The 21,767-nt window shown below is 44.7% G+C and overlaps 1 protein-coding gene across 1 annotated transcript in view; it reads right to left on the bottom strand.

The window, feature by feature from the left end:
- LOC126122489 (acid sphingomyelinase-like phosphodiesterase 3a) overlaps window positions 1–21,767 on the bottom strand; it is a 538,383-nt gene that overhangs the window by 46,358 nt on the left and 470,258 nt on the right. Inside the window, exon 8 of the mRNA XM_049915090.1 lies at window positions 6,266–6,378. Coding sequence (XP_049771047.1) covers window positions 6,266–6,378 — 113 coding nt within the window. The remainder of the gene's footprint in view (window positions 1–6,265; window positions 6,379–21,767) is intronic.

The raw sequence follows: 21,767 nt of genomic DNA, 5'->3' as shown, positions 1-21,767 counted from the left end.
GTTTAACAACCACCTGCAAGTCTAGGAAGCAATCAGTGCTGCCTAACACCTGAATTGCCCTCTGTATTTAATACTGTGCATTTCTATCGTTGGGTGTTTGTGCACCTTGGGCAGGTGCAATGGATGGATGACAGTCACTGTAATTCTAGGAAATGCTGAAATTCACTTTTCCCTCTATGTCTAATCCATGTGGACTACAATAATACTGTCATACATACGATGTCTCATACTGATTCATGCAACTATAAAGAATAATTCACTCTTGTGATATACATAGCTATTCTTCAAAATTTCGTATTCACTATAGTACACTAGAATGTAGTGGAACACACAGAGTGAACCACCTAAAACTTGTACGATAAATATTGCGGTAATGGAAAGTGCTATTGATGTGCGGTTTTAACAGAATGGTTTAGAGGACGGGGGCTCGTGTTTTTGGCCAATAAACAGATTGTAATAATACACACATCAACAGAAGTCTGCATCACCTCAGTTCCGAGTTCCGGAACCTGTACAAAAAATTGTAATAGAGATCAACATAAACATCATTTCTGCCCTTTTTATTGCTCATGAAAACGACACATTGCATGTTGTACCACCATACAACAAGAGCTTCAGAGGTGGTGGTCAAGAATGTGGTACACACCAGTAGAATACAGCACGTCCTCTTGCATTGGCGCATGCCTGTATTCGTCGTGGCATACTGTCCACAAGTTCATCAAGGTACTATTGGTCCAGATTGTCCGAATACTCAACGGCGATTCAGCATAAATCCCTCAGAGTGTTTGGTGGGTCACGTCGCCCACAAACATCCCTTTTCAATCTATCCCAGGCGTGTTCAATAGGGTTCATGACTGCATAACATGCTGGCCACTCTAGTCGAGCGATGTCGTTAACCTGAAGGAAGTCATTCACAAAATGTGCACGATGGGGGCGCGCATTGTCGTCCATGAAGAGGAATGCCGCGCCGATATGCTGCCGATATGGTTGCACTATCGGTCGGAGGATGGCATTCATGTATCGCACAGCCGTTACGGTGGCTTCCATGACCACCGGCGACGTACGTCGGCCCCACATAATGCCACTCCAAAACATTAGGAAACCTCCACCTTTTTGCACTCGTCTGACAGTGTGTCTAAGGCGTTCAGCCTGACCGGGTTGTCTCCAAACACGTCTCTGATGGCTGTCTGGTTGAAAGCATATGCGACACTCATCAGTGAAGAGGACTTGATGGCAATCCTGAGCAACCCATTCGGCATGTTGTTGGACCCATCTGCACCACGCTGCATGGTGTCGTGGTTGCCCTTCATGCAACCTATTGCGCTCAGTTTGAGTCGTAACACATCCTGTGGCTGCACGAAAAGCGTTATTCAACATGGTGATGTTGCTGCCAGGGTTCCTCAGAGCCATAATCCGTAGGTATCGGTCATCCATTGCAGTAGTAGCCCTTGGTTGGCCTGAGAGAGGCATGTCAGCGACAGTTCCTGTCTCTCTGTATCTCCTCCATGTCCGAATAACATCGCTTTGGTTCACTCCGAGTTGCATAGACACTTCCCTTACTGAGAGCCCTTCCTGGCACGAAGTAACAATGCGGACGCGATCGAACCGCAGTATTGACCGTCTAGGCATGGTTGAACTACAGACAACACCAACCGTGTACCTTGTGGAATGGCGGGAACTGAGCGGCTGTCGTAGCCCCTCCGTCTAATAGGTTCTGCTCATGCGTGGTTGTTTACATCTTTGGGCGGGTTTAGCGACATCTTTGAACAGTCGAAGGGACTGTGTCTGTGATAAAATATCCACAGTCGACGTCTACCTTTAGGAGTTATCGGAACCGGAGTGATGCAAAACGTTTCTTGATGTGTGTACTTAGAAAGTCTATTTTCGTCCTTACATACCCTTTTGTAAATGTAACACTGCCTAGTGACATTAACAAACTAAAAGAGGGTAAATCAGATTGTCAGTGGTGTTCATTGCAGGACTCAGTGTGAATCGCTTACCAGGTATCGTATTTTGAAATGATCCCACACCGACACTTTTACAAAACCTATGGCAACACTAAGTTAAGAACAACACAAGTGTATACACTAATTACGTGGATCCTGACCAGTAAAGAGACAGTGGACCATCACAGGTAGCATTCAAAACAACAACCAGTAGCGGCAATACACGCTTCCAGTCTGACACGGAAACACTGCTGCAAATATGACAGCATCTGATCGGAGATGTCCGCGCAGGCTGCAGTAGTACGTCGTTGCATTTCATCGGATGTCGTTGGTACGGCCTTTGTAGACAGCGTCTTTGAGCTTTGCTCACAGAGTAAAGTCTACAGGAGTCAAATCCAGAGAATGGGTGGGCAGGGTGCAGGTCCTCTGCGTCCAATACAACGATTTGGAAACAATACGCGAAGATATGCTGTAGTATTTCGTATTCTATGTGCTAGACAGCCTCAGGTTGGTACCACAGGTTCCTCCTAGTCTGCAGCGGGTTGTCTTACAGCATCATTGGAAGATGATCTATTAGGAAACGGCTATACTGGTGTGCGATATGTGTTCCGTCTACCAAAAACGTCATACCACCTGATGGTTCACCATGACACTTTTCATGGACGCTGACTTTCCACCTGACGAAGCCAACGAGTACTGTCAACAGACAAGCAGTACATGTTTAGGTGGATTTCCCTGCCTTGATGGGTAAATGTGGCTTTATCGCTAAACGAGATACATGATGTATCCGGAGTATTCTCTCTTAATTCATATGTAGAAAAGTTAACACGAGACTAATAATCGTTTCTTCGCAACTCTTGATGGAGAGATATGGGATGAGGGTTGAACCTACGTCGACGGAGAATGCATAGGACACTTGTCTGACTTATACCACCTCCTCATACATTTGCATGGGAGATAACATGCAAATCAGCTGCAACAGCAGGTATAACATTTATTTCCCACTCTCCTGTCGTCATTTGTTTCATTCTGTTACGTCGTCTAGGTATTACACTATCACTCTTCACGTAACTGCCTGAAGAGTTTGGTAAATAACTGTTGAGATGATTGACGTTTATTAGATATGTTGCCTCCTACATTATACAAGAAAGAACTGTATTCTTCCTACACTCTCCATAGACCATGAGCATGTCAACTTATTCTACACTGGTAAATACCGTTGTCCACTCACGAACTGCAGCTTGAGGCGTCACACATTAACTGACAACCAAGTCGTAATGCATTCAAATAACACACAAGCATACTGTAAGCAAACATAACAACATCGTATATAGCAACTTTACGGGTTATAGGGAAAAAACTAATGTCAGTGTAGAAACTTCCAAAATGATATCTCGTAAACGACTCGTACTAGAATCCTGCAATAAAAACTGTTTACATTGTAATTTACGCACCTTTCAGTGTGTTAGTATCAATAGGTATTGGTAGATTTAAAAAGTGTTTGTATGCACAAAAATATATTTTATAAGTATTTTTACAATATCTTTATAGGCAACAAATATAAGCACCTTACTGGCTATCCAATATGTGGAAACGGCACGTCAATATTTGTGGTACAAGCTCTATGTGATTCACCCTGTATGTCTTTCTTAACCGTCTCAGTACCTACGTATTTTCAGTAAGGTGTATTACAAGCTGGAATTTGGAGGTTAGTATGTGCCAACCCTACGAAAAATTTTAAAAATTTCTTAACGTTGTAGGCTTATATTAACAATATCTATTTTAAAGATGTACCGATGTGTAAGTGGGACCCAGAACTTAGAAATATCTATAAGCACACTCTTAGAAATACTAACATATTTCCAGAAACGCATACTCTCTACAAACGGAGGTCTTACTTAGTGGCTAAGAGGAGAAATATTTTAAAAAATGCGAATTTCAATAAATGTTCTCGACTTTTACTCACTACATGCATTTTAAAGAGATGCTGATGTGTATGTGGGGTCCTGAACCTAAAACATTGAATATGATCCTTATTGTGAAAAGTCACATCTATTGAGACATCAATTTTCGGATATAGTTTATAGCGGGGTTAATGTTTGTGCATACGCCTCAAGAAAAGCTGAAACCACTTTTTGCACCATTGGTTCAACCATTACTACTGTATGTAATTTTGCTATCTAGCGTGGTTACAGTGGATGCAATTACTCTGGACCCTTACGGGCTTCGGCGAAACCTGTCTCTCGTCATGGAGCTGTAATGGGAGATGATTCGTCAAATGGAACAAAAAAAAGCAGTTCTCAGTTGTAACAGAATACAAATAAGAAAGTTAGGCCATCCTAATGCCTAGGCTTTGGAGCCAAGTAAAGATCATTGTAATGGAGGTGTAGATTCGTATTTGCGCTAATGTTAATTCTTGCCTCCACCATCGGCTTGCTATTGCAATATTGTTGCGTACATTTTATAATTACAGATTACCTCATCTTCCACGCTCTGTGTCTCAGCTATTATCCTACCAATACGACACTGTTATATGCAATGGATGACTGTCGATTGCCACGCCTTACACGATCTTTCACATGTAAACGAGTCCGGTATCTCGTTCGACATTAACCGCTAGTAAAAGGAGAGCGAAAGTCGTTTCGATTGTGTAGGAGTAATTTTATTGCAGCGAAATACTTGCGTGACACTGTTGTGACTAATTAATCATATTGAAAAGCTCAAACACCAGTCATGGCTTTTGGTTGCAACAGAATATGTACGGAATCACTATTTAGGTGAATCTCATACCAAACATGTAAGAATCTGCTGACGGAGGACGATGTCTTTTCCATGGGGTACGATTTTATCCATCAATACAGCTCCCCGTCACTCTGAAAAACCAAAGTCGTACTACAAAGTGTCTAGGAGTCAGGTGAGTGCCAGATGACCTTACAGCGACAAAATAGTCATTTTGTTAAAATTTTTGGGTCTCGTGGATGTGATCGATGCATAACTCTGGAACACATTCTCAGAATTGAAACCCAAGTCACTGTGTCAAACGCTCAAGGTAATTCGTATTTATAGGAAATTGAGAAATTTTTTAGAAGACTCCATGATTTATTATGCAGAGTCGAAAGCATAAGCTTGTGTGTGATAACACCATCCTCGATTAAAAGTAACCAGTCTTCCAAATCCCTCTGTGCAAAAACGATATCATTAGGTTATTTATTGTACCCTCTTTTCCGTTCCGCTAAAATTATTATATTATACCATTTATAAATTTATGTTGTCTGTCTATATATGCTTGTACGATTCTTTCTTCACTCAAACGCTAGTCTTAGAAATTTTACTTCAAGCCTCCACACTATAAAGCACATTTAGCTACTGTCGAAATAATAGTATGATTCTCCCAATCTACACCTGCACCCGTACGAATTCAAACAAAGAACTTCGAATTAATTTCAATTCACTAAACGAAGTAAAAATATATGTTAGACATTCTGAGTGTTTCCAAAATAAAATTTTGACTCTGAAGCGGAGTGTGTACCTATCTTACACTTCCATAACAAATTAAAACTGTGATTCTTCAGGTACCTGATGATGGGAACGTGGTAGTTTGCCGAAATATTGTACTCGTTTAACACTAACATCTGGCAGTTCAGCCGTGAACTATTTCAACAGATTAAAACTGTCTGTCGTAACGAGACTCGAGCCTGGATCTTTGTGTTTTGCGGGCAAGTTCTCTCCCGTCCTGGTTATTCGATCAGGACTCATAGTTTCATTTTCGGCAGTACCTCACTTCCTACTCCCAAAACTTCACAAAAAGCCCAATTCACTTAGTTTTAATCTGGTAGAAAGTTTCAAATCAGCGCACACTCTACAGTGGACCGTAAATGAATTCCGGTAACTATCTTCCAGGCTGGTTCTAAACCCTTTCCCGACAATATCCTTTTTCCAAGAGTGCTACTCCCATAACGCAACCAGGTAAACGTCTGCGAATTTTTGGAACGTAGGAGAAGTGGTACTGGTAGAAGTAAAGGTATGAGCTTTACTTAAAATAAATAAATAAATAAAAAGAAAGTTAAAAACATAAAATAACACATAGCTCAGTCGGTAGGGTCCTTCGTCACGAAAGACGAAGAACCCAAGTTCAACTACCGGGCTGCACATAATTCTAATCTGCCAGAGAGTTTGACTACACTCTTTCGTATTGTCCCTTCAGTGTTTTGTATTGGTACTGTTTCTACCAAACTGCGTCACACATTGTGTTATTAAAAATAAAATAAAATAAAATAAAATAGAACGAAAACCATGACAGCGGCACAGCAGCAACTTACCTTCCCCGTGTCGGTGTCGAACTTGTAGAGGCGAAGCCCTGGGTTGGTCGCAGAGCCGTGCCCCCTGCGAGGGGATACGGCCGGAGCCACCATAATCCATGACACGGGAACACCTGTTGGCCAAGACAGTCCCCTTTATCATGCCCGCCTCGCCATCACTATAGCCGGATAAGCTTTGCGACTATCGTTGCGCGTTCAGCGGTACCCAGACGATTATCGCAGTTAAGAACAGCATGTAAAGTTCCACGACGTAAACTAAATTAAGATGTAGTTACGAGAAATCATCATCTAGAAACCCTACTCTGTAATGGTGGAAAGCAAAATCTGAACGTGATCCGAAGCAAGAAAGGGTATTTATGCTTTTTGAGCACTTGAATTACACTCCGATGCTGCTATAGCGTCTGTGTGAAGATAGCCGCTTGAAAGGTGTGTCGAAGGGTTTGCATACCCTCAGGCACTAGAGCGCCAATCAGATAACAGGGTTTCAATGTCTCTTTACATTTAAATTTTTGATGTACGCACCAAAGAGGCGCAGGTGGTACTGAAGCTGTTGCCTAACTGGGGGTCAGTTTTAGAGGAACCCTTTGCAGTATTATCATGCATGTGTCAATGTTGCGTTAGTTTATGGTCCAGCCATGCCATGTTGAAGACAAGAGTGCTCCATCTGCGGATGAACTCTTCAAGCTCGAAACTCGATCGGAACACGCTGTTTCTCACGCACCGACATAGTTAGGTTACACACCGTCACGTTACACGCTAAAATTCGGAGACCTGTAGCGGCAGACATCTGCAAATACACTCCTGGGAATGGAAAAAAGAACACATTGACACCGGTGTGTCAGACCCACCATACTTGCTCCGGACACTGCGAGAGGGCTGTACAAGCAATGATCACACGCACGGCACAGCGGACACACCAGGAGCCGCGGTGTTGGCCGTCGAATGGCGCTAGCTGCGCAGCATTTGTGCACCGCCGCCGTCAGTGTCAGCCAGTTTGCCGTGGCATACGGAGCTCCATCGCAGTCTTTAACACTGGTAGCATGCCGCGACAGCGTGGACGTGAACCGTATGTGCAGTTGACGGACTTTGAGCGAGGGCGTATAGTGGGCATGCGGGAGGCCGGGTGGACGTACCGCCGAATTGCTCAACACGTGGGGCGTGAGGTCTCCACAGTACATCGATGTTGTCGCCAGTGGTCGGCGGAAGGTGCACGTGCCCGTCGACCTGGGACCGGACCGCAGCGACGCACGGATGCGCGCCAAGACCGTAGGATCCTACGCAGTGCCGTAGGGGACCGCACCGCCACTTCCCAGCAAATTAGGGACACTGTTGCTCCTGGGGTATCGGCGAGGACCATTCGCAACCGTCTCCATGAAGCTGGGCTACGGTCCCCAACATCGTGCAGTCCGTCTCCAGTGGTGTCGCGACAGGCGTGAATGGAGGGACGAATGGAGACGTGTCGTCTTCAGCGATAAGAGTCGCTTCTGCCTTGGTGCCAATGATGGTCGTATGCGTGTTTGGCGCCGTGTAGGTGAGCGCCACAATCAGGACTGCATACGACCGAGGCACACAGGGCCAACACCCGGCATCATGGTGTGCGGAGCGATCTCCTACACTGGCCGTACACCACTGGTGATCGTCGAGGGGACACCGAATAGTGCACGGTACATCCAAACCGTCATCGAACCCATCGTTCTACCATTCCTAGACCGGCAAGGGAACTTGCTGTTCCAACAGGACAATGCACGTCCGCATGTATCCCGTGCCACCCAACGTGCTCTAGAAGGTGTAAGTCAACTACCCTGGCCAGCAAGATCTCCGGATCTGTCCCCCATTGAGCATGTTTGGGACTGGATGAAGCGTCGTCTCACGCGGTCTGCACGTCCAGCACGAACGCTGGTCCAACTGAGGCGCCACGTGGAAGTGTCATGGCAAGCCGTTCCACAGGACTACATCCAGCATCTCTACGATCGTCTCCATGGGAGAATAGCAGCCTGCATTGCTGCGAAAGGTGGATATACACTGTACTAGTGCCGACATTGTGCATGCTCTGTTGCCTGTGTCTATGTGCCTGTGGTTCTGTCAGTGTGATCATGTGATGTATCTGACCCCAGGAATGTGTCAATAAAGTTTCCCCTTCCTGGGACAATGAATTCACGGTGTTCTTATTTCAATTTCCAGGAGTGTATGTAGACATGAGAATAAATATTAAGATGTTTTGTTTTATTTAAGAAACTTTAAGAGTTGTCACATAAGAAATCGGAGGCATTACTTTCCAGCAAGCCCTCGTATTTTCTGGGTATTACGTTGTCTAAGACTTACAACACCCTTTGCCGAAGCTTCAACATTACAATAATTTCCGCTTTTAAAATTAAAATTTATGTTTCCTGTGCAGCTTGCAATGTCCATCACGTCAATACAACATCTGATATCTTCTACTGAGGTAACTATGTGATGCGCGTCAGAGGAACATCATTGTTACGTCATGATCTCCATGTCTGTTCCTAGCACTACAGGAAGCGTAGTCTCGTCTGGGAATGAGCAATCACATAATAAGTGGTCTCACTGGTTATTTCGGTATTTACACGTTACTAACCTTTCAGACGTAGACAGTATTTGACGAGAGCTCTATTTCAATAAACCAAGGTTCACCAATGATCTCTATAAATATTTCAGGGGAAAATCGTCCATCTCCTTGTCGTAGACCGCTTCGGCACCTCATGACATAGCAATTTGCAGTGATCGATGCGTAACTTGAGCCATCCCAACCCAATTTACTTTCAGAACTGTCTCACACGGCCTATTGTAATCCTGAACATTCTGTTTGTTTCTTTATAAGCGTGATTAGCTCCCAAGCACACCTCGGTGTTTCAAACGTAATAAATAACACAAACTGTATAATTTGGAATTTTGTGGTAAGGTTTTATGGGACCAAACCGCTGACATCATCGTTCCCTGAGCTTATGCACTACTTAATCTAACTTAAACTAACTTACGCCAAGGACAACACAAATACCCATCCACGAGGGAGGGCTCGGACCTCCGACGGGGGGAGCCGCGCGGGCCGTGTCAGACCTCGCGGCTACCCTGTGCGGCACAAATTTTATAAATGCATTGTTTCTTCGATTATATCTACGTGATTACTCTACCATTCACATTCAAATGCTTTGTATAAGAGTCCAAGAAACCACTTTCAACCTATGTTTTCACCGCTGCGCTATCAGTCAGCAGTTGGGAGGAATGAACGTGTCTTTCCAAGCTTGTTCCATTTTTACCTCAACTGTCCTTTCTCCCTAAGTAAGTGGGAGCACTACAATGTTTGGTCTCCCTGAAGTGGAAGTTATTAATTTACATTTTTAGTCGCTTACCATATTCGAGACAGTTTCTCCCGTATTTTGTGGTACACAAAGCAAGGCTTACTTTTTCAACGTTCCCGACGTCTTTCGTTAATGTTGTCTCATAAGGATACCACAGCGAGCAACAATTGTTTAGAAAATACAGACAGGTGAAGTGTGAAGTGTATACGTCGTGCGAGCAGACGTACAGCTGTACTTCTCAACAACGATGTTTCCTGAATGCTTATTGCATCATTATGCAATACCCTGTTGCACATTCATGTTCAGAGATGTCAAAACACCTTCAATGCAGGTTGATATTCACAGGGCATGTAACTTAGCATGTTCTGCTGAAATTATGAGCACTTCAGTCACCTCTTTTCGCATGTATCCTGTTACCTAGTAGGCAAAGTTTCCGCCATGTGCCCTGATAACTTGTTCAATGCGTGATGGCATCGAAGCCTATAAGGCGTGAATGGCGTCCTGTGATGTAGCCATCCAAGGTGCATTCAGCTGGTTCCAAAGTTGATCTATGGTGGTTGGCACTGAGTCACAGCACTGCGGCCATTGTTCACAGTATCCCGCACATTTTCGATTGGCGACAAGTCTGGTGATCTGGCGGACCAGGGCAAAAGGCTGACATCCTGTGACACCAAAAAAGCACGTGTTCGTACAGCAAAATGTGGCCATGCATTGTATTGCTGAAAAATGGTGTCTGGGGTTTTGTGCAGAAAGCGTTTGGCTACGGGTCACATGACGTAATTCATGTAGGTCACATTTGTCACAGTCCCCTGGACACGTACCAACTGTGATTTATGGTTTTACCCAATAGAACAGCTCACCATAAGGCCCTGAGTTAGCGCTGTATGTCTTGTACGAATGCAGTCGCTGTGATGCCGCTCCCCCTGTCTGCTGCGAACCAAAATTCGGCCACTATTTTCAAACAAACAGAAACACTATCTGATGCTATTCTTATCTCCAGTGACGTCGATCCACACACCACTGCAGTCTAGAATATTTCTGCACATTCGCCTAATGTAGAAAGCGACTCAGACCGTAAAAAAAGGCAACGGACTGTCACCCCTGATGGTGTACGATGTGTTCCACTGTTGCGGCAGAGCGGAGGAACGACGCAAATCTGTCCTGCAATGCCTCTCGGACGAGGTGTCAATCTTATAGGGGAGGTGGTCTGGGTGGTGCGACCTGGCCCATCTCGTCGTGTTCTACGGCCTCCCATGAACCACTCTGCACACACCCGTAGCAATGCCGAAAAACTTCGTCCCATACGAGCAGCAATTTCCAGGCGGGATGTGCCTAATTCTCTCTTGCCGCTACTGCTTTGGACCGTTGCTATTCACAATATACATAAATGACCTTATCGATGAGATCGGAAGTTCACTGAGGCTTTTTGCGGATGATGCTGTGGTGTATCGAGAGGTTGTAACAATGGAAAATTGTACTGAAATGCAGGAGTATCTGCAGCGAATTGACGCATGCAGCTGGGAATGGCGATTGAATCTCAAGTGTAATGTGCTGCGAATACATAGAAAGATCCCTTATCATTTAGCTACAATATAGCAGGTCAGCAACTGGAAGCAGTTAATACCATAAATTATCTGGGAGTATGCATTAGGAGGGATTTAAATTGGAATGATCATATAAAGTTGATCGTCGGTAAAGTAGATGCCAGACTGAGATTCATTGGAAGAATCCTAAGGAAATGCAGTCCGAAAACAAAGGAAGTAGGTTATAGTACGCTTGTTCGCCCATTGCTTGAAGACTGCTCAGCAGTGTGGGATCCGTACCAGATAAGGTTGATAGAAGACATAGAGAAGATCCAACGGAGAACAGCACGCTTCGTTACAGGATCATTTAGCAATCGCGAAAGCGTTACGGAGATGATAGATAAACTCCAGTGGAAGACTCTGCAGGAGAGACGCTCAGTAGCTCGGTACGGGCTTTTGTTGAAGTTTCGAGAACATACCTTTACCGAAGAGTCAAGTAGTATATTGCTCCCTCCTACGTATATCTCGCGAAGAGACCATGAGCATAATATCAGAGAGATTGGAGCCCACACAGAGGCATGCCGACAATCCTTCTTTCCACGAACAATACGAGACTGGAATAGAAGGAGAAACCGATAGAGGTACTCAAGGTACCCTCCACCACACACCGTCAGGTGGCTTGCGGAGTATGGATGTAGATGTAGATGCGCACTCTTTTAAACTCACTGATTTGAATGTATGGTTCGCGCATGCGTCTGCGGGGCATTTTGCACGTCTGCTCAAGTCATACTAATTCTTTACGTTCAATTTACAGCGACAACGAGAGCCTCAGGCACGTTTTACCGTGATGGTGCGCCGAGATTACGATGTTGACCTTGAACAAGCAGGCCGACATGGTTAAAACATTGATCATTTCTGCAGAAGATATTGATGTACATGTCCCTTGAATGTGAACGTGCTATCTCTGGTCGCTCGCCGAACATGAGCGTATAAGTACGAGATATGTTCCAAAACCATATTACAAGTCGTTGATTAAATATTGTACCGGGCGTCTGGACTGAGGCCTACACAAATAAATGCGCGTAAAGAAATAACTCTATATTTTATGTTGATGAGTAAATACGAAATCTATAGAGACACTTTCGAAAATATGATCGTCCCCATTTCATGAACAGTGCTGAGTCACATGGCGCGTACATCTGTCTCGACATGTTTGGCGAACTATGCACCCCCGCAGATGCCTCCCAAAGTCATCTTCCAACAGGATGGTGCCCCATTCCACTATCAAGGGAATGTTACCAAATTTCTCCATGAGATGTTTCCTGGGCGTTGGATCGGATGGGGATTGGGATTTCCCATTGCCTGGCCTCTCGGTCTCCCAATTTGACTCCGATGGATTTCAGTCCATGTGAGTTTATCAAGTAAATAGTTTACAGAAATAAGGGCAGAGTTCTGTTAAATTTGATACAATGGAGCTATTCCTCAGTAGAGGGCATAAAACCTGTTACTTTTATGAAAATGTGGCTGTGAGCCGTGGTGGCTTTAAGTTTGGATGGCGTACCACTCCACTGGCGCCACTAACTACTTGTACAGCCGATATCGAACCCGGTCATATGCCAGGGTTAGGGTCTGTGATCGAGGAGTGTGTTGTTGAGTGTGACGGGCCGTGGTAGTAGCAGTTAGCTGGAGAGCACGTGGCTCGAGAGCTATTGGTTTTGGGAACTCCTTCTGTCCGCTATGGGTTTCCAGAAGCCGCTAGAGGTTAAACTGAGGCAAACTTTGCCAACTAGATTAAGGATTGATAGCTAGGAGTTGCGGGAATAGCAGCGGACGCCGCGTGCAACATGTTCAACAAGCTCCCGGCCAACTCTGCAACCCTAAATTTTACGGCACCTGGAAGATCACCTTTACGGATTGGAGGCAATAACACCCCTGCTTGTAATTCTGGTAGTCACGGCTCCTTCACACCTGGGCGGTGTTAAGTGTTTATTTATTTTTTTATTGGTGAGCATCAAGGTCGAAGAGGCGTCAAGTAGGTTGTCTGGCCCCGAGTTGAATTATTTCGTGTATGAATGTGAGGCATTGGCCGCTGTGTTCGCCCTAGGAAAATTCCAGTTCTGTCTGGAACATAGGGAGTTCAATTTAAAGACCGATATTCATGCTCCAAGTGGGATCTGGTCAGACCCAGGAAAACGAGTAGAGTCGCGAAGAAGTGGTCTGGATTTCGGCGTTTCATTTTAAGGTGCGCCACATTAAAGGTTTCGACAATCAGGTAGCCGAAGCGCTCAGCTGCATATTTGAGTAGGAAGATACCAGTGAGAGACATCGAGCCCTTGGTTCCAGTGATCTCGCTTGTATTATTCTGAGCGAAGTGCCCTAATTATTTGATGATCTTAAAATTAAGTAGAACCGGGCCCGTTTGTGCTGACCGATTAGGAGGCAGTTGTTGTCCAGGGAGGAGGTGCCGAGGTTTTCAATGCAGAATGGGATATTGTGCAGAAACAAGTGGGCAAACTTAGGGAATTCAGGTTTGGGTTAGTCCCCTCCATCTGTCAATACTTCCGCAGTTCGTTGGTGGGAGACCATTTAGGCCTGTACAAGATCTTGGCGAAGATACGAACTCAACTCACCTGGTCGTCATTGTACGGGGATATCAGTCGACTGGTTGATGGGTGCGACTGTGTAGAAGGGGGGAACCACATAACAACCTGCCTATGGGGCTATTACAATCCCAGCACGAACAGTACCATACGGATAAAATCTTTATTGATTTTGTGTGATCCCTTCCCCATCCTAAGAAAGGAAACCGTTATGTCTTTGTGGTCGTTGACGCCATTTCCCGAATTAGTTTGGCTCGTTCTTAGCCAAAGGGCTACGGCCGCTATCATTGTTCGACAACTGGCCAACATCTTCTCCTGGTTTGGGCATACTAAGGTTCTGGTGAGCGATAACGCTCTGGCATTAGTTTCTAAGCAATTGAAACAGTTTTGTTTTCGCAATGCCATTAAGCACATCACTACCAAGACATATATGGTTCAAATGGCTCTGAGCACTATGGGACTTAACTTCTAAGGTCATCAGGACCCTAGTCATATCATCCTCAGGCGTCCTTTGTCGAAAGAATGCACCGTAAGACTAAGTTGGCCTTCATTGTATACCACAATAAGTCCCTGAGTAAATGGGATCTGCCCTCCCTTGGCTCATCTTTGCATTTATTCCGCTCAACACAAAGCATCGAAAGTGGTTCTAGCCACCATTACGTTGTCTTATACCCTCAATTCTCCAGTATCTAAATCATGGAATATTAATGACCTTATGCCCCCATCTGTCACTCCTGATGCCCTGAAGGAAAACTGGTAATGGGCTAGGAACAATATCGAAACGGCCCATCGTCGGCAGGCAAAGCGCTATAACCAGCGTAGATGTCCCTCTAAGGGAAAGGTAGGGGATAACATCTTTGTTAGAAATTACGCTGGGTGAGCACAAGGTGAAGTTTGACTTGGTAAATTCATCTCCAGCTTTACAGGCCAGTGTTCCACGATCAATGTTCTGGGGCCAGTTAACTTTCTGGTCAAAGATTTAACCACTGCCAATGGCTTCAGAGTCCACCTCAGTCAAGCTGGTTAGTTGACCTCACTGCCTCTTCCTGGAGTTGGGGTGGGGGAATATTTTAAGAGGGCGTGGCTTTAGTTTAGATAGGCCTGACGCCACTTTTAGATACGCCTGAAGGCTACTAACTACTTGTACAGCCGATATCGATCCTGGTCATATGCCAGGGCTAGGGCGTGTTGTTGGGTTTGGCGGACCCTGGTCTGAACAGTTACCTGGGGTGTACGTAGCAGGCAAGTTATTGGTATTGGGCGACTCCTGCTGTCTGGTACAGACCTTGAGAAGCTGCGAGTGGTTAAATCGTTTGGAGGCAAACTTTGCAGCTTGGATTAAGGACTGATAGCGGCGAGTTGTGGGAAGATCAGCGGATGCCACGTGCAACTTGCTCAGAAAGTACTCAGCCAATTTTGCAGGCTTAAATTTTACGATACCTGGAAGATGTTTTCGGACTGGAGGCAATAACACCCCTGCTTGGAATCCTGGAAGCAGCGGCTCCTTCACACCTGAGTGGAGTTAAGTGTTATTTTATTTATTGGTATTTGTTATCCTAAGGCCACATCTGTGTTAATGTGGAATTAGACCTGTCATATTAACGCACCGCCTAGTGATTATATGGGTGGTCATCGGTGAGTGTAACTGATAATTATTTGTTGTTCGTGGCCATATTCTGAGCAAGTGTACGAGCATTCTCTGTTGTAAATTGAATTGATGAAATTGAAATTGTGAAACGGTCTTTGCCAAAGGAGAGGTGCCTCTATTTACTTATATTACCTTGTTAATTTTCAGGAAACTTTGACGAGTGTTAAACTTGTAACCTGTATATGTATACAAATACTAGAATAAGTTAATATAGCCTACATACTAGACATTCTCGTTCGTTGCCTTAATTGGGCAGATTACTGTTCCCTCCTGATGTGTGTTGGAAGGGTAATTCTGGCAGCAGACGACGCTTTCCTGTTGCCTGGGCCCGGAGCAGACACGCGTTTCCTTTGTGCTGCAGCCAATGACGTCTATGTTGGCCCGCGATGAGGCGTATCTACCAACTGCCTCGTGTTGGCTCAAGTTAAATAAATTTGATCATTTGACACGTGCCACAGCGGAGTGTCACCAAATAATTCCAAAACTCTTGATCTATTCAATATTGTGAATTCAGCAAGCACATAAGCTTTGAACCGTTTTCTGTATGTTCTTTGTCACTATATTTGCTCTTTAACTACTTGTTATGCAATGCAGCGTTTTTGATAGTTTTCGAGCATGTTACGTTTCCAAGCCCTTTACTTATGAGTATGAACTGTTGATATTTTCCTTGTTGTCTACAGTAATAAGATAACGCCGTTCATTGTCAAATTTGCCCCCTTGTTGCGGGTTGGTTGTCACAGCCATCTGCTGAAATTTACCATCTTTCCTTATATTTTGGGCAGCTTCATATTTATTTAAGGGTTGGCTAAAAATGGCTCTGAGCACTAGGGGACTTAACTGATGAGGTCATCAGTCCCCCAAAACTTAGAACTTCTCAAACCTAACTAACCTAAGGACATCACACACATCCATGCCCGAGGCAGGATTCGAACCTGCGACCGTAGCGGTCGCGCGGTTCCAGACTGTAGCCCCTACAACCGCTCGGCCACTCCGGCCGGCTATTTAAGGGTCGTTGTCAATGTTTCTGCTGGTGTGTGCCAACTGGGAGTAACATTTAAATTGTATGTCATTTCAGCTGTTCTTGTATTTTCGGGGATCGTGTATCTTATTGTTTAAAGGATTTTATTAATGTTTGTAAACTGATAGGTGCTTCCCAACAGTCGCAATCTGTGGCATGGGCGTGTCTAATTGTTTAAAGTTTATCCGTTCTTGGGACTTACTAAGATCTTTAATGGCAGTCATTTGTAATTCATTTTACTGGTAAAACCGAGTTTGTTGAACAAGGCTCCAATCACATCTAGTAGGTGTGACTTCTTAGTTGTATTTTGGGACTTACGCATATTCCTGGTTTTAAGCCCCGTACTTACTGGTATAAATTTTTAAGGTGTTTTGTTAATGAATTGACCATGTTCAAGTTCTTTAAATTATTGTGAGCGTTGTTATTAATTTTTGAGAAGGTTTTTAATTTGTAATCATAATAAATGTTGATAATCAGTAAAATGCATTCTACGAAATAACAAATGTCGAAATTGGTGGATTCACCTTCAATGTGTTTTTCCTTAAAATTACCCCAAACCTTGATGTGAGATTTCAGGCGAGAAGTGGAGTACCGTGTCGATACCTGGCGAGCTAGAAAAGGTGCCCACATTGAACTGTATCAACATGCATAAAAATGTTTAAGCTGGGTGTTCAATGTTGGTCAAATAAAGTTATATACCCTAATAGGTACTGAAATGTAAACAAATGATTTTATGTACATCTATCACGGATATCTTGTCTATTGCTTCTATCTTGAATTTGTGTATTTAAGTGTGGTCTCACATTCTTTACGCATGAATATTTCGTTTACCGAACATCTGCTTGTGATGTCTAAAAAGTTGTACACAAAGTAGACCAGAAGACATTATTAACTGACTTTAGTTACCTCTACAGCATTGCGTGGTCGCATTCATATAATTTATTCACTTTGGTGGACAATGAATCCACCACGTTCCGTGTAGATGCACAATTATCTTAGACCTCCTGTGGGAATCTCAAAGTAGCAGGCATGGAAGACTTGGACGGGGGAGGGGGCGGCGGATATGTGGCACTAGGCGGGAAAGTGAGTCAGCCAGGAGGTGTGCCGTGATAGTCCGCGCAATTGCGATAAACATTGTATCTAAATGGCCCAGCGATTAACGCAACTGCCTAGTAACAAGGAGATCCCGGGTATGGATCCCTGTCCGGCACACATTTTCAGTCGCGTCTGCTGATTCCACATAAAGTCACGGTGCCACTGACATCAACAGTCTTTTTTCTTTCCTATGTCCATCCCCCTCCAGTCTCAGTTGATTTAATATTCAAACAGCCAACCCGTTGCACATAAAAGGTAGGTACATTGAACTAGGTTTCGACCCCTACTAGCGATGCCTTCATCAGAATGGAATGCTGCTAAATCGTAAGTCTGATGTTGTTCCCAGCTGGACGCACGTGGTAAAAGGTAGCACTTTTATTTTACTTTTGACTTGAGGATAGCTACTCCAAATTCTGACTAATGCTTTTTAGCAATGATTTATCAACATTTCATTCTGATGAAGACACCACTAGTAGGTGTCGAAACTTAGGTCAGTGTCCAGAATGGGATTTTCACTCGGCAGCGGAGTGTGCGCTGATATGTGGTACTGGCGGAAGTAAAGATGTGAGAAAGGGCGTGAGTCGTGCTTGGGTAGCTCAGTTAGTAGAGCACTTCCCAGCAAAAGGCAAAGGTCCCGAGTTCGTGTCTCGGTCTGGCACACAGTTTTAACCTGCCAGGAAGTTTCATATCAGCGCACACTCCGCTGCAGAGTGAAAATCTCATTCTGGAAACATTCCCCAGGCTACTGCTAAGCCATGTCTCCGCAATATCCTTTCTTCCAGGATTGCTAGTTCTGCAAGGTTCGCAGGAGAACTTCTGTGAAGTTTGGAAAGTAGGAGACGAGGTACTGGTGGGAGTAAAGCTGGGTCAGTGCATCCACCTTTTATGTGCAACCGGTTGGCTGTTTAATCCTAAGTTAAACTAGCATATTGTTGCCGAATAACAGGCATGTTCAAAACTGTAATATTTAGTTACTTCAATAAACCTTTCCGCCCACAGCCCCCCTTGAGCGACTCAGACGTCACAGCGTGGTGGCGCTCGGAACCTTAGTGGTAGATATTCTTCCGCTAGACCGAATTCAGACTTTGGTGACACTGAGGAAGCCACCACACAGGTCTCCTGAAAGCGAAATTGCAGCACTCGTGCGCTGCAGTACCGCTGACATTGCGTAAGGACTGGGCCCGAGGTTCAAGCCTGTAGGTAATGCGTGAACGTTTAAGAAATAGCGATTGGACAGGAGCACATAAATACTGTCTGTTTTTAACAGACAGGTTCAGTCACCACCAGGAGCAGGTTATGAGGGGAGTCTATTCCGATCAACGTTCAGAAATGGATCATCAGCTGTCGCTTCTAGATGCAATTCGCTAGCTGAAACTCTGAGTCTGAATATTGCTGACTTGCTGCCTTCCAGCCTGAGGGCCATCTGCTTGGTTACTTCCGTCTACTGCAGACAGCCTACCCCCGGTGTCCGCAGGCCGTGTCTGCGCCACTTAACTGCCAGCTTCCATCGCCCTGTGTGTGCAAATCGTTGGCTACAGTCCGTACTGGCGCCCACGGTTCGACTCTGCACACCATTACGCATCAGGCACTGGGTCGCGCTTCTGCCCAGCTAACGAGACCGACTTTTGCACCGCACACTGCTGACCACATAACCTGGCAGCCGGCTGGGCGAGGCGACGAAGCACGGGGGCTGTGACAAGAGGCTGTTTGCTGCTCCTAACACGCTTCACCAACAGAGGCCAGCGTGCCCGTTTGGGGCGCTGACAGTTTTCTGGCATCACCACTGCTTTATTTTTCGTTCGCAATAAAAGTGTGTTCTGGCAGTATATCTTTTTATGCTTGGACACCCGGATACATACCCACCCCAACGCTGCAACAACGAACAGGGCGGAAAGCTATAGGCCTTCCTGACCACTATCAGCCCAGCTCCACTACTCACTACAGAGATCAATCAAACATAACCTGTACGATGACGTCAAACGTGTTCCTTCCATGGACATCTGGATCGAGAACAACGTCGGTAGTTGCAATGTATAGCATCAAGATGCTGAGCCAGATGCTATCACCTGTCCTGTTTTAGAGGATACCACTCAGCCTGCAAGATCCGGGCAGTCATAGAGGGTGGGATTATTGGTAGTTGAGAGCTCCAACGTTAGGCGCATTATGGGGCCCCTTAGAGACTTGGCTGACAAGAAGGGTAAGACAACCAATGAGCACTCCGTGTGCATACTAGGTGAAGTGATTGCAGATGTGGAAAGGGTCATCCCGGATGCGATGAAGAGCACAGGCTGCAGATAACTGTAGGTGGTGGCTCACGTCGGTACCAATGATGTGTGTCACTTTGGATCAGAAGAGATTCTCTCTGGTTTCGAGCGGCGAAATGGGTAAAGGCTGCCAGTCTTGCTTGCAAGATGAAAGCAGAGCTGACCATTTGCAGCATAGTCGACAGGACCGATTAAGGACCTCTGGTACAGATCCGAGTGGAGGGTCTGAATCAGAGGCTCAGACGGTTCTGCGACCGTGTAGGTTGCAGATTCCTCGACTTGCGCCAAAAGGTGGTCGCGTTTCGGGTTGCGCTGAATAGGTCAGGTGTCTACTATACGCAGGAGGTGGCTACACGGGTAGCAGGGGCTGTGTGGCTTGGACTGGGCGGTTTTTTAAGTTAGAAAGGGTGCAGGCTGAACACAGGAAGAACGTAGATACAGGAACCATTGGTACAAGCGTTGTAAATTGTCGTAGCTGCATTGGGAAAGTACCAGAGCTCCAAGCGATAATAGAAAGCACTGATACTCAAATCGTTCTAGGCACTGAAAGCCGACTAAAGCCGGTTATAAACTCAGCCGAAATTTTTGCGAAGAACCTAACGGTGTTCCGAAAGGATAGGCTAAACACGGTTAGCGGTGGCGTGGTTGTTGCTGTCAGAATAAGATTAACTTGTCGCGATATTGACGTGGATACTTTCTGTGAGTTAGTATGGGCAGAGGTCACTGTTGGCAACCGGAATAAAATAATAATTGGATCCTTTTACGGCCCTCCCAATTCAGATAATACAGTTGCGGAAAGGTTCAAAGAAATCTTGAGTTTGATTTCAAACACGTGCCCGACTCATACGATAATAGTTGGTGGTAACTTTAATTTACCCTCAATATATTGGCGAAAATACATGTTTAATTCAGGGAGTACGTATAAAATATCATCCGAAATTTTGCTAAACGCATTCCCTGAAAATTATTTCGAGCAGTTAGTTCATGAGCCCACGCGAATAGTAAACGGTTGTGAAAACACACTTGACCTCTTAGCAACAAATAATTTGAGTTAATAACAAGCATCAAAACCGATTCAGGGATTAGTGAACACAGGGTTGTCGTAGCGAGATTGAATATTGTCATTCACAAATCCTCTAAAATTATCAAAAAAATTTATCTATCCAAAAAATCAGATAAAAATTCACTTGACGCCTTCCTGAAAGACAATATCCATTCATTGCAAATTAATAATATAAGTGTAGACCAGATGTGCCTTAAATTCAAAGAAATAGTGTCGGCAGCAATTGAGAGATTTACACCAAATAAATCAACAAACGACGGAGCTGCTCCTCACGGTACACAAAAAAGTATTAGAACACTGTTGCAGGAACAACGACATAAACATGCCAAATTTAAACATCCGCAAAATCCACAAGACTGTCGATATTTTACAGAAGCTCGAAATTTAGCGCGGACTTCAATGCGAGATGCTTATAGCAGTTTCCACAACGAAACTTTGCCTCGAAACCTGGCAAAAAATTCAAAGAGATTCTGGTCGTATGTGAAGTATGTTAGCGGCAAGAAACAATCAATGCAGTCTCTGCGCGATAGCAATGGAGATACTATCGAAGACAGTGCTGCCAAAGCACGGTTACTAAACACAGCCTTCCGAAATGCCTTCACAAAGGAAGGCGAAGTAAATATTCCAGAATTCAAAACTCAATAAAGGTAGTAGGAGTAATCCAATAAATTACAGGCCCATATCGTTAACGTCGATATGCAGCAGGATTTTGGAACATACATTGTTTTCGAATATTATGAATTACCTCAAAGAAAACGGTCTACTGACACACAGTCACTATGGGATTAGAAAACATCGTTCCTGTGGAAGACAACTAGGTCTTTATTCACATGAAGTGTTGACTGCTATTGACAAGGAATTTCAGATCGATTCCATATTTCTGGATTTCCAGATGGCTTTTGACACTGTACCACATAAGCAGCTCGTAGTGAAATTGCGTGCTTATGGAATATCGTCTCTGTTACATGACTGGA

The sequence above is a fragment of the Schistocerca cancellata genome, chromosome 1 (assembly GCF_023864275.1).
Source record: "Schistocerca cancellata isolate TAMUIC-IGC-003103 chromosome 1, iqSchCanc2.1, whole genome shotgun sequence".
NCBI classification, from domain to species: domain Eukaryota; kingdom Metazoa; phylum Arthropoda; class Insecta; order Orthoptera; family Acrididae; genus Schistocerca; species Schistocerca cancellata.
This window is presented reverse-complemented; position numbering and strand designations above follow the sequence as displayed.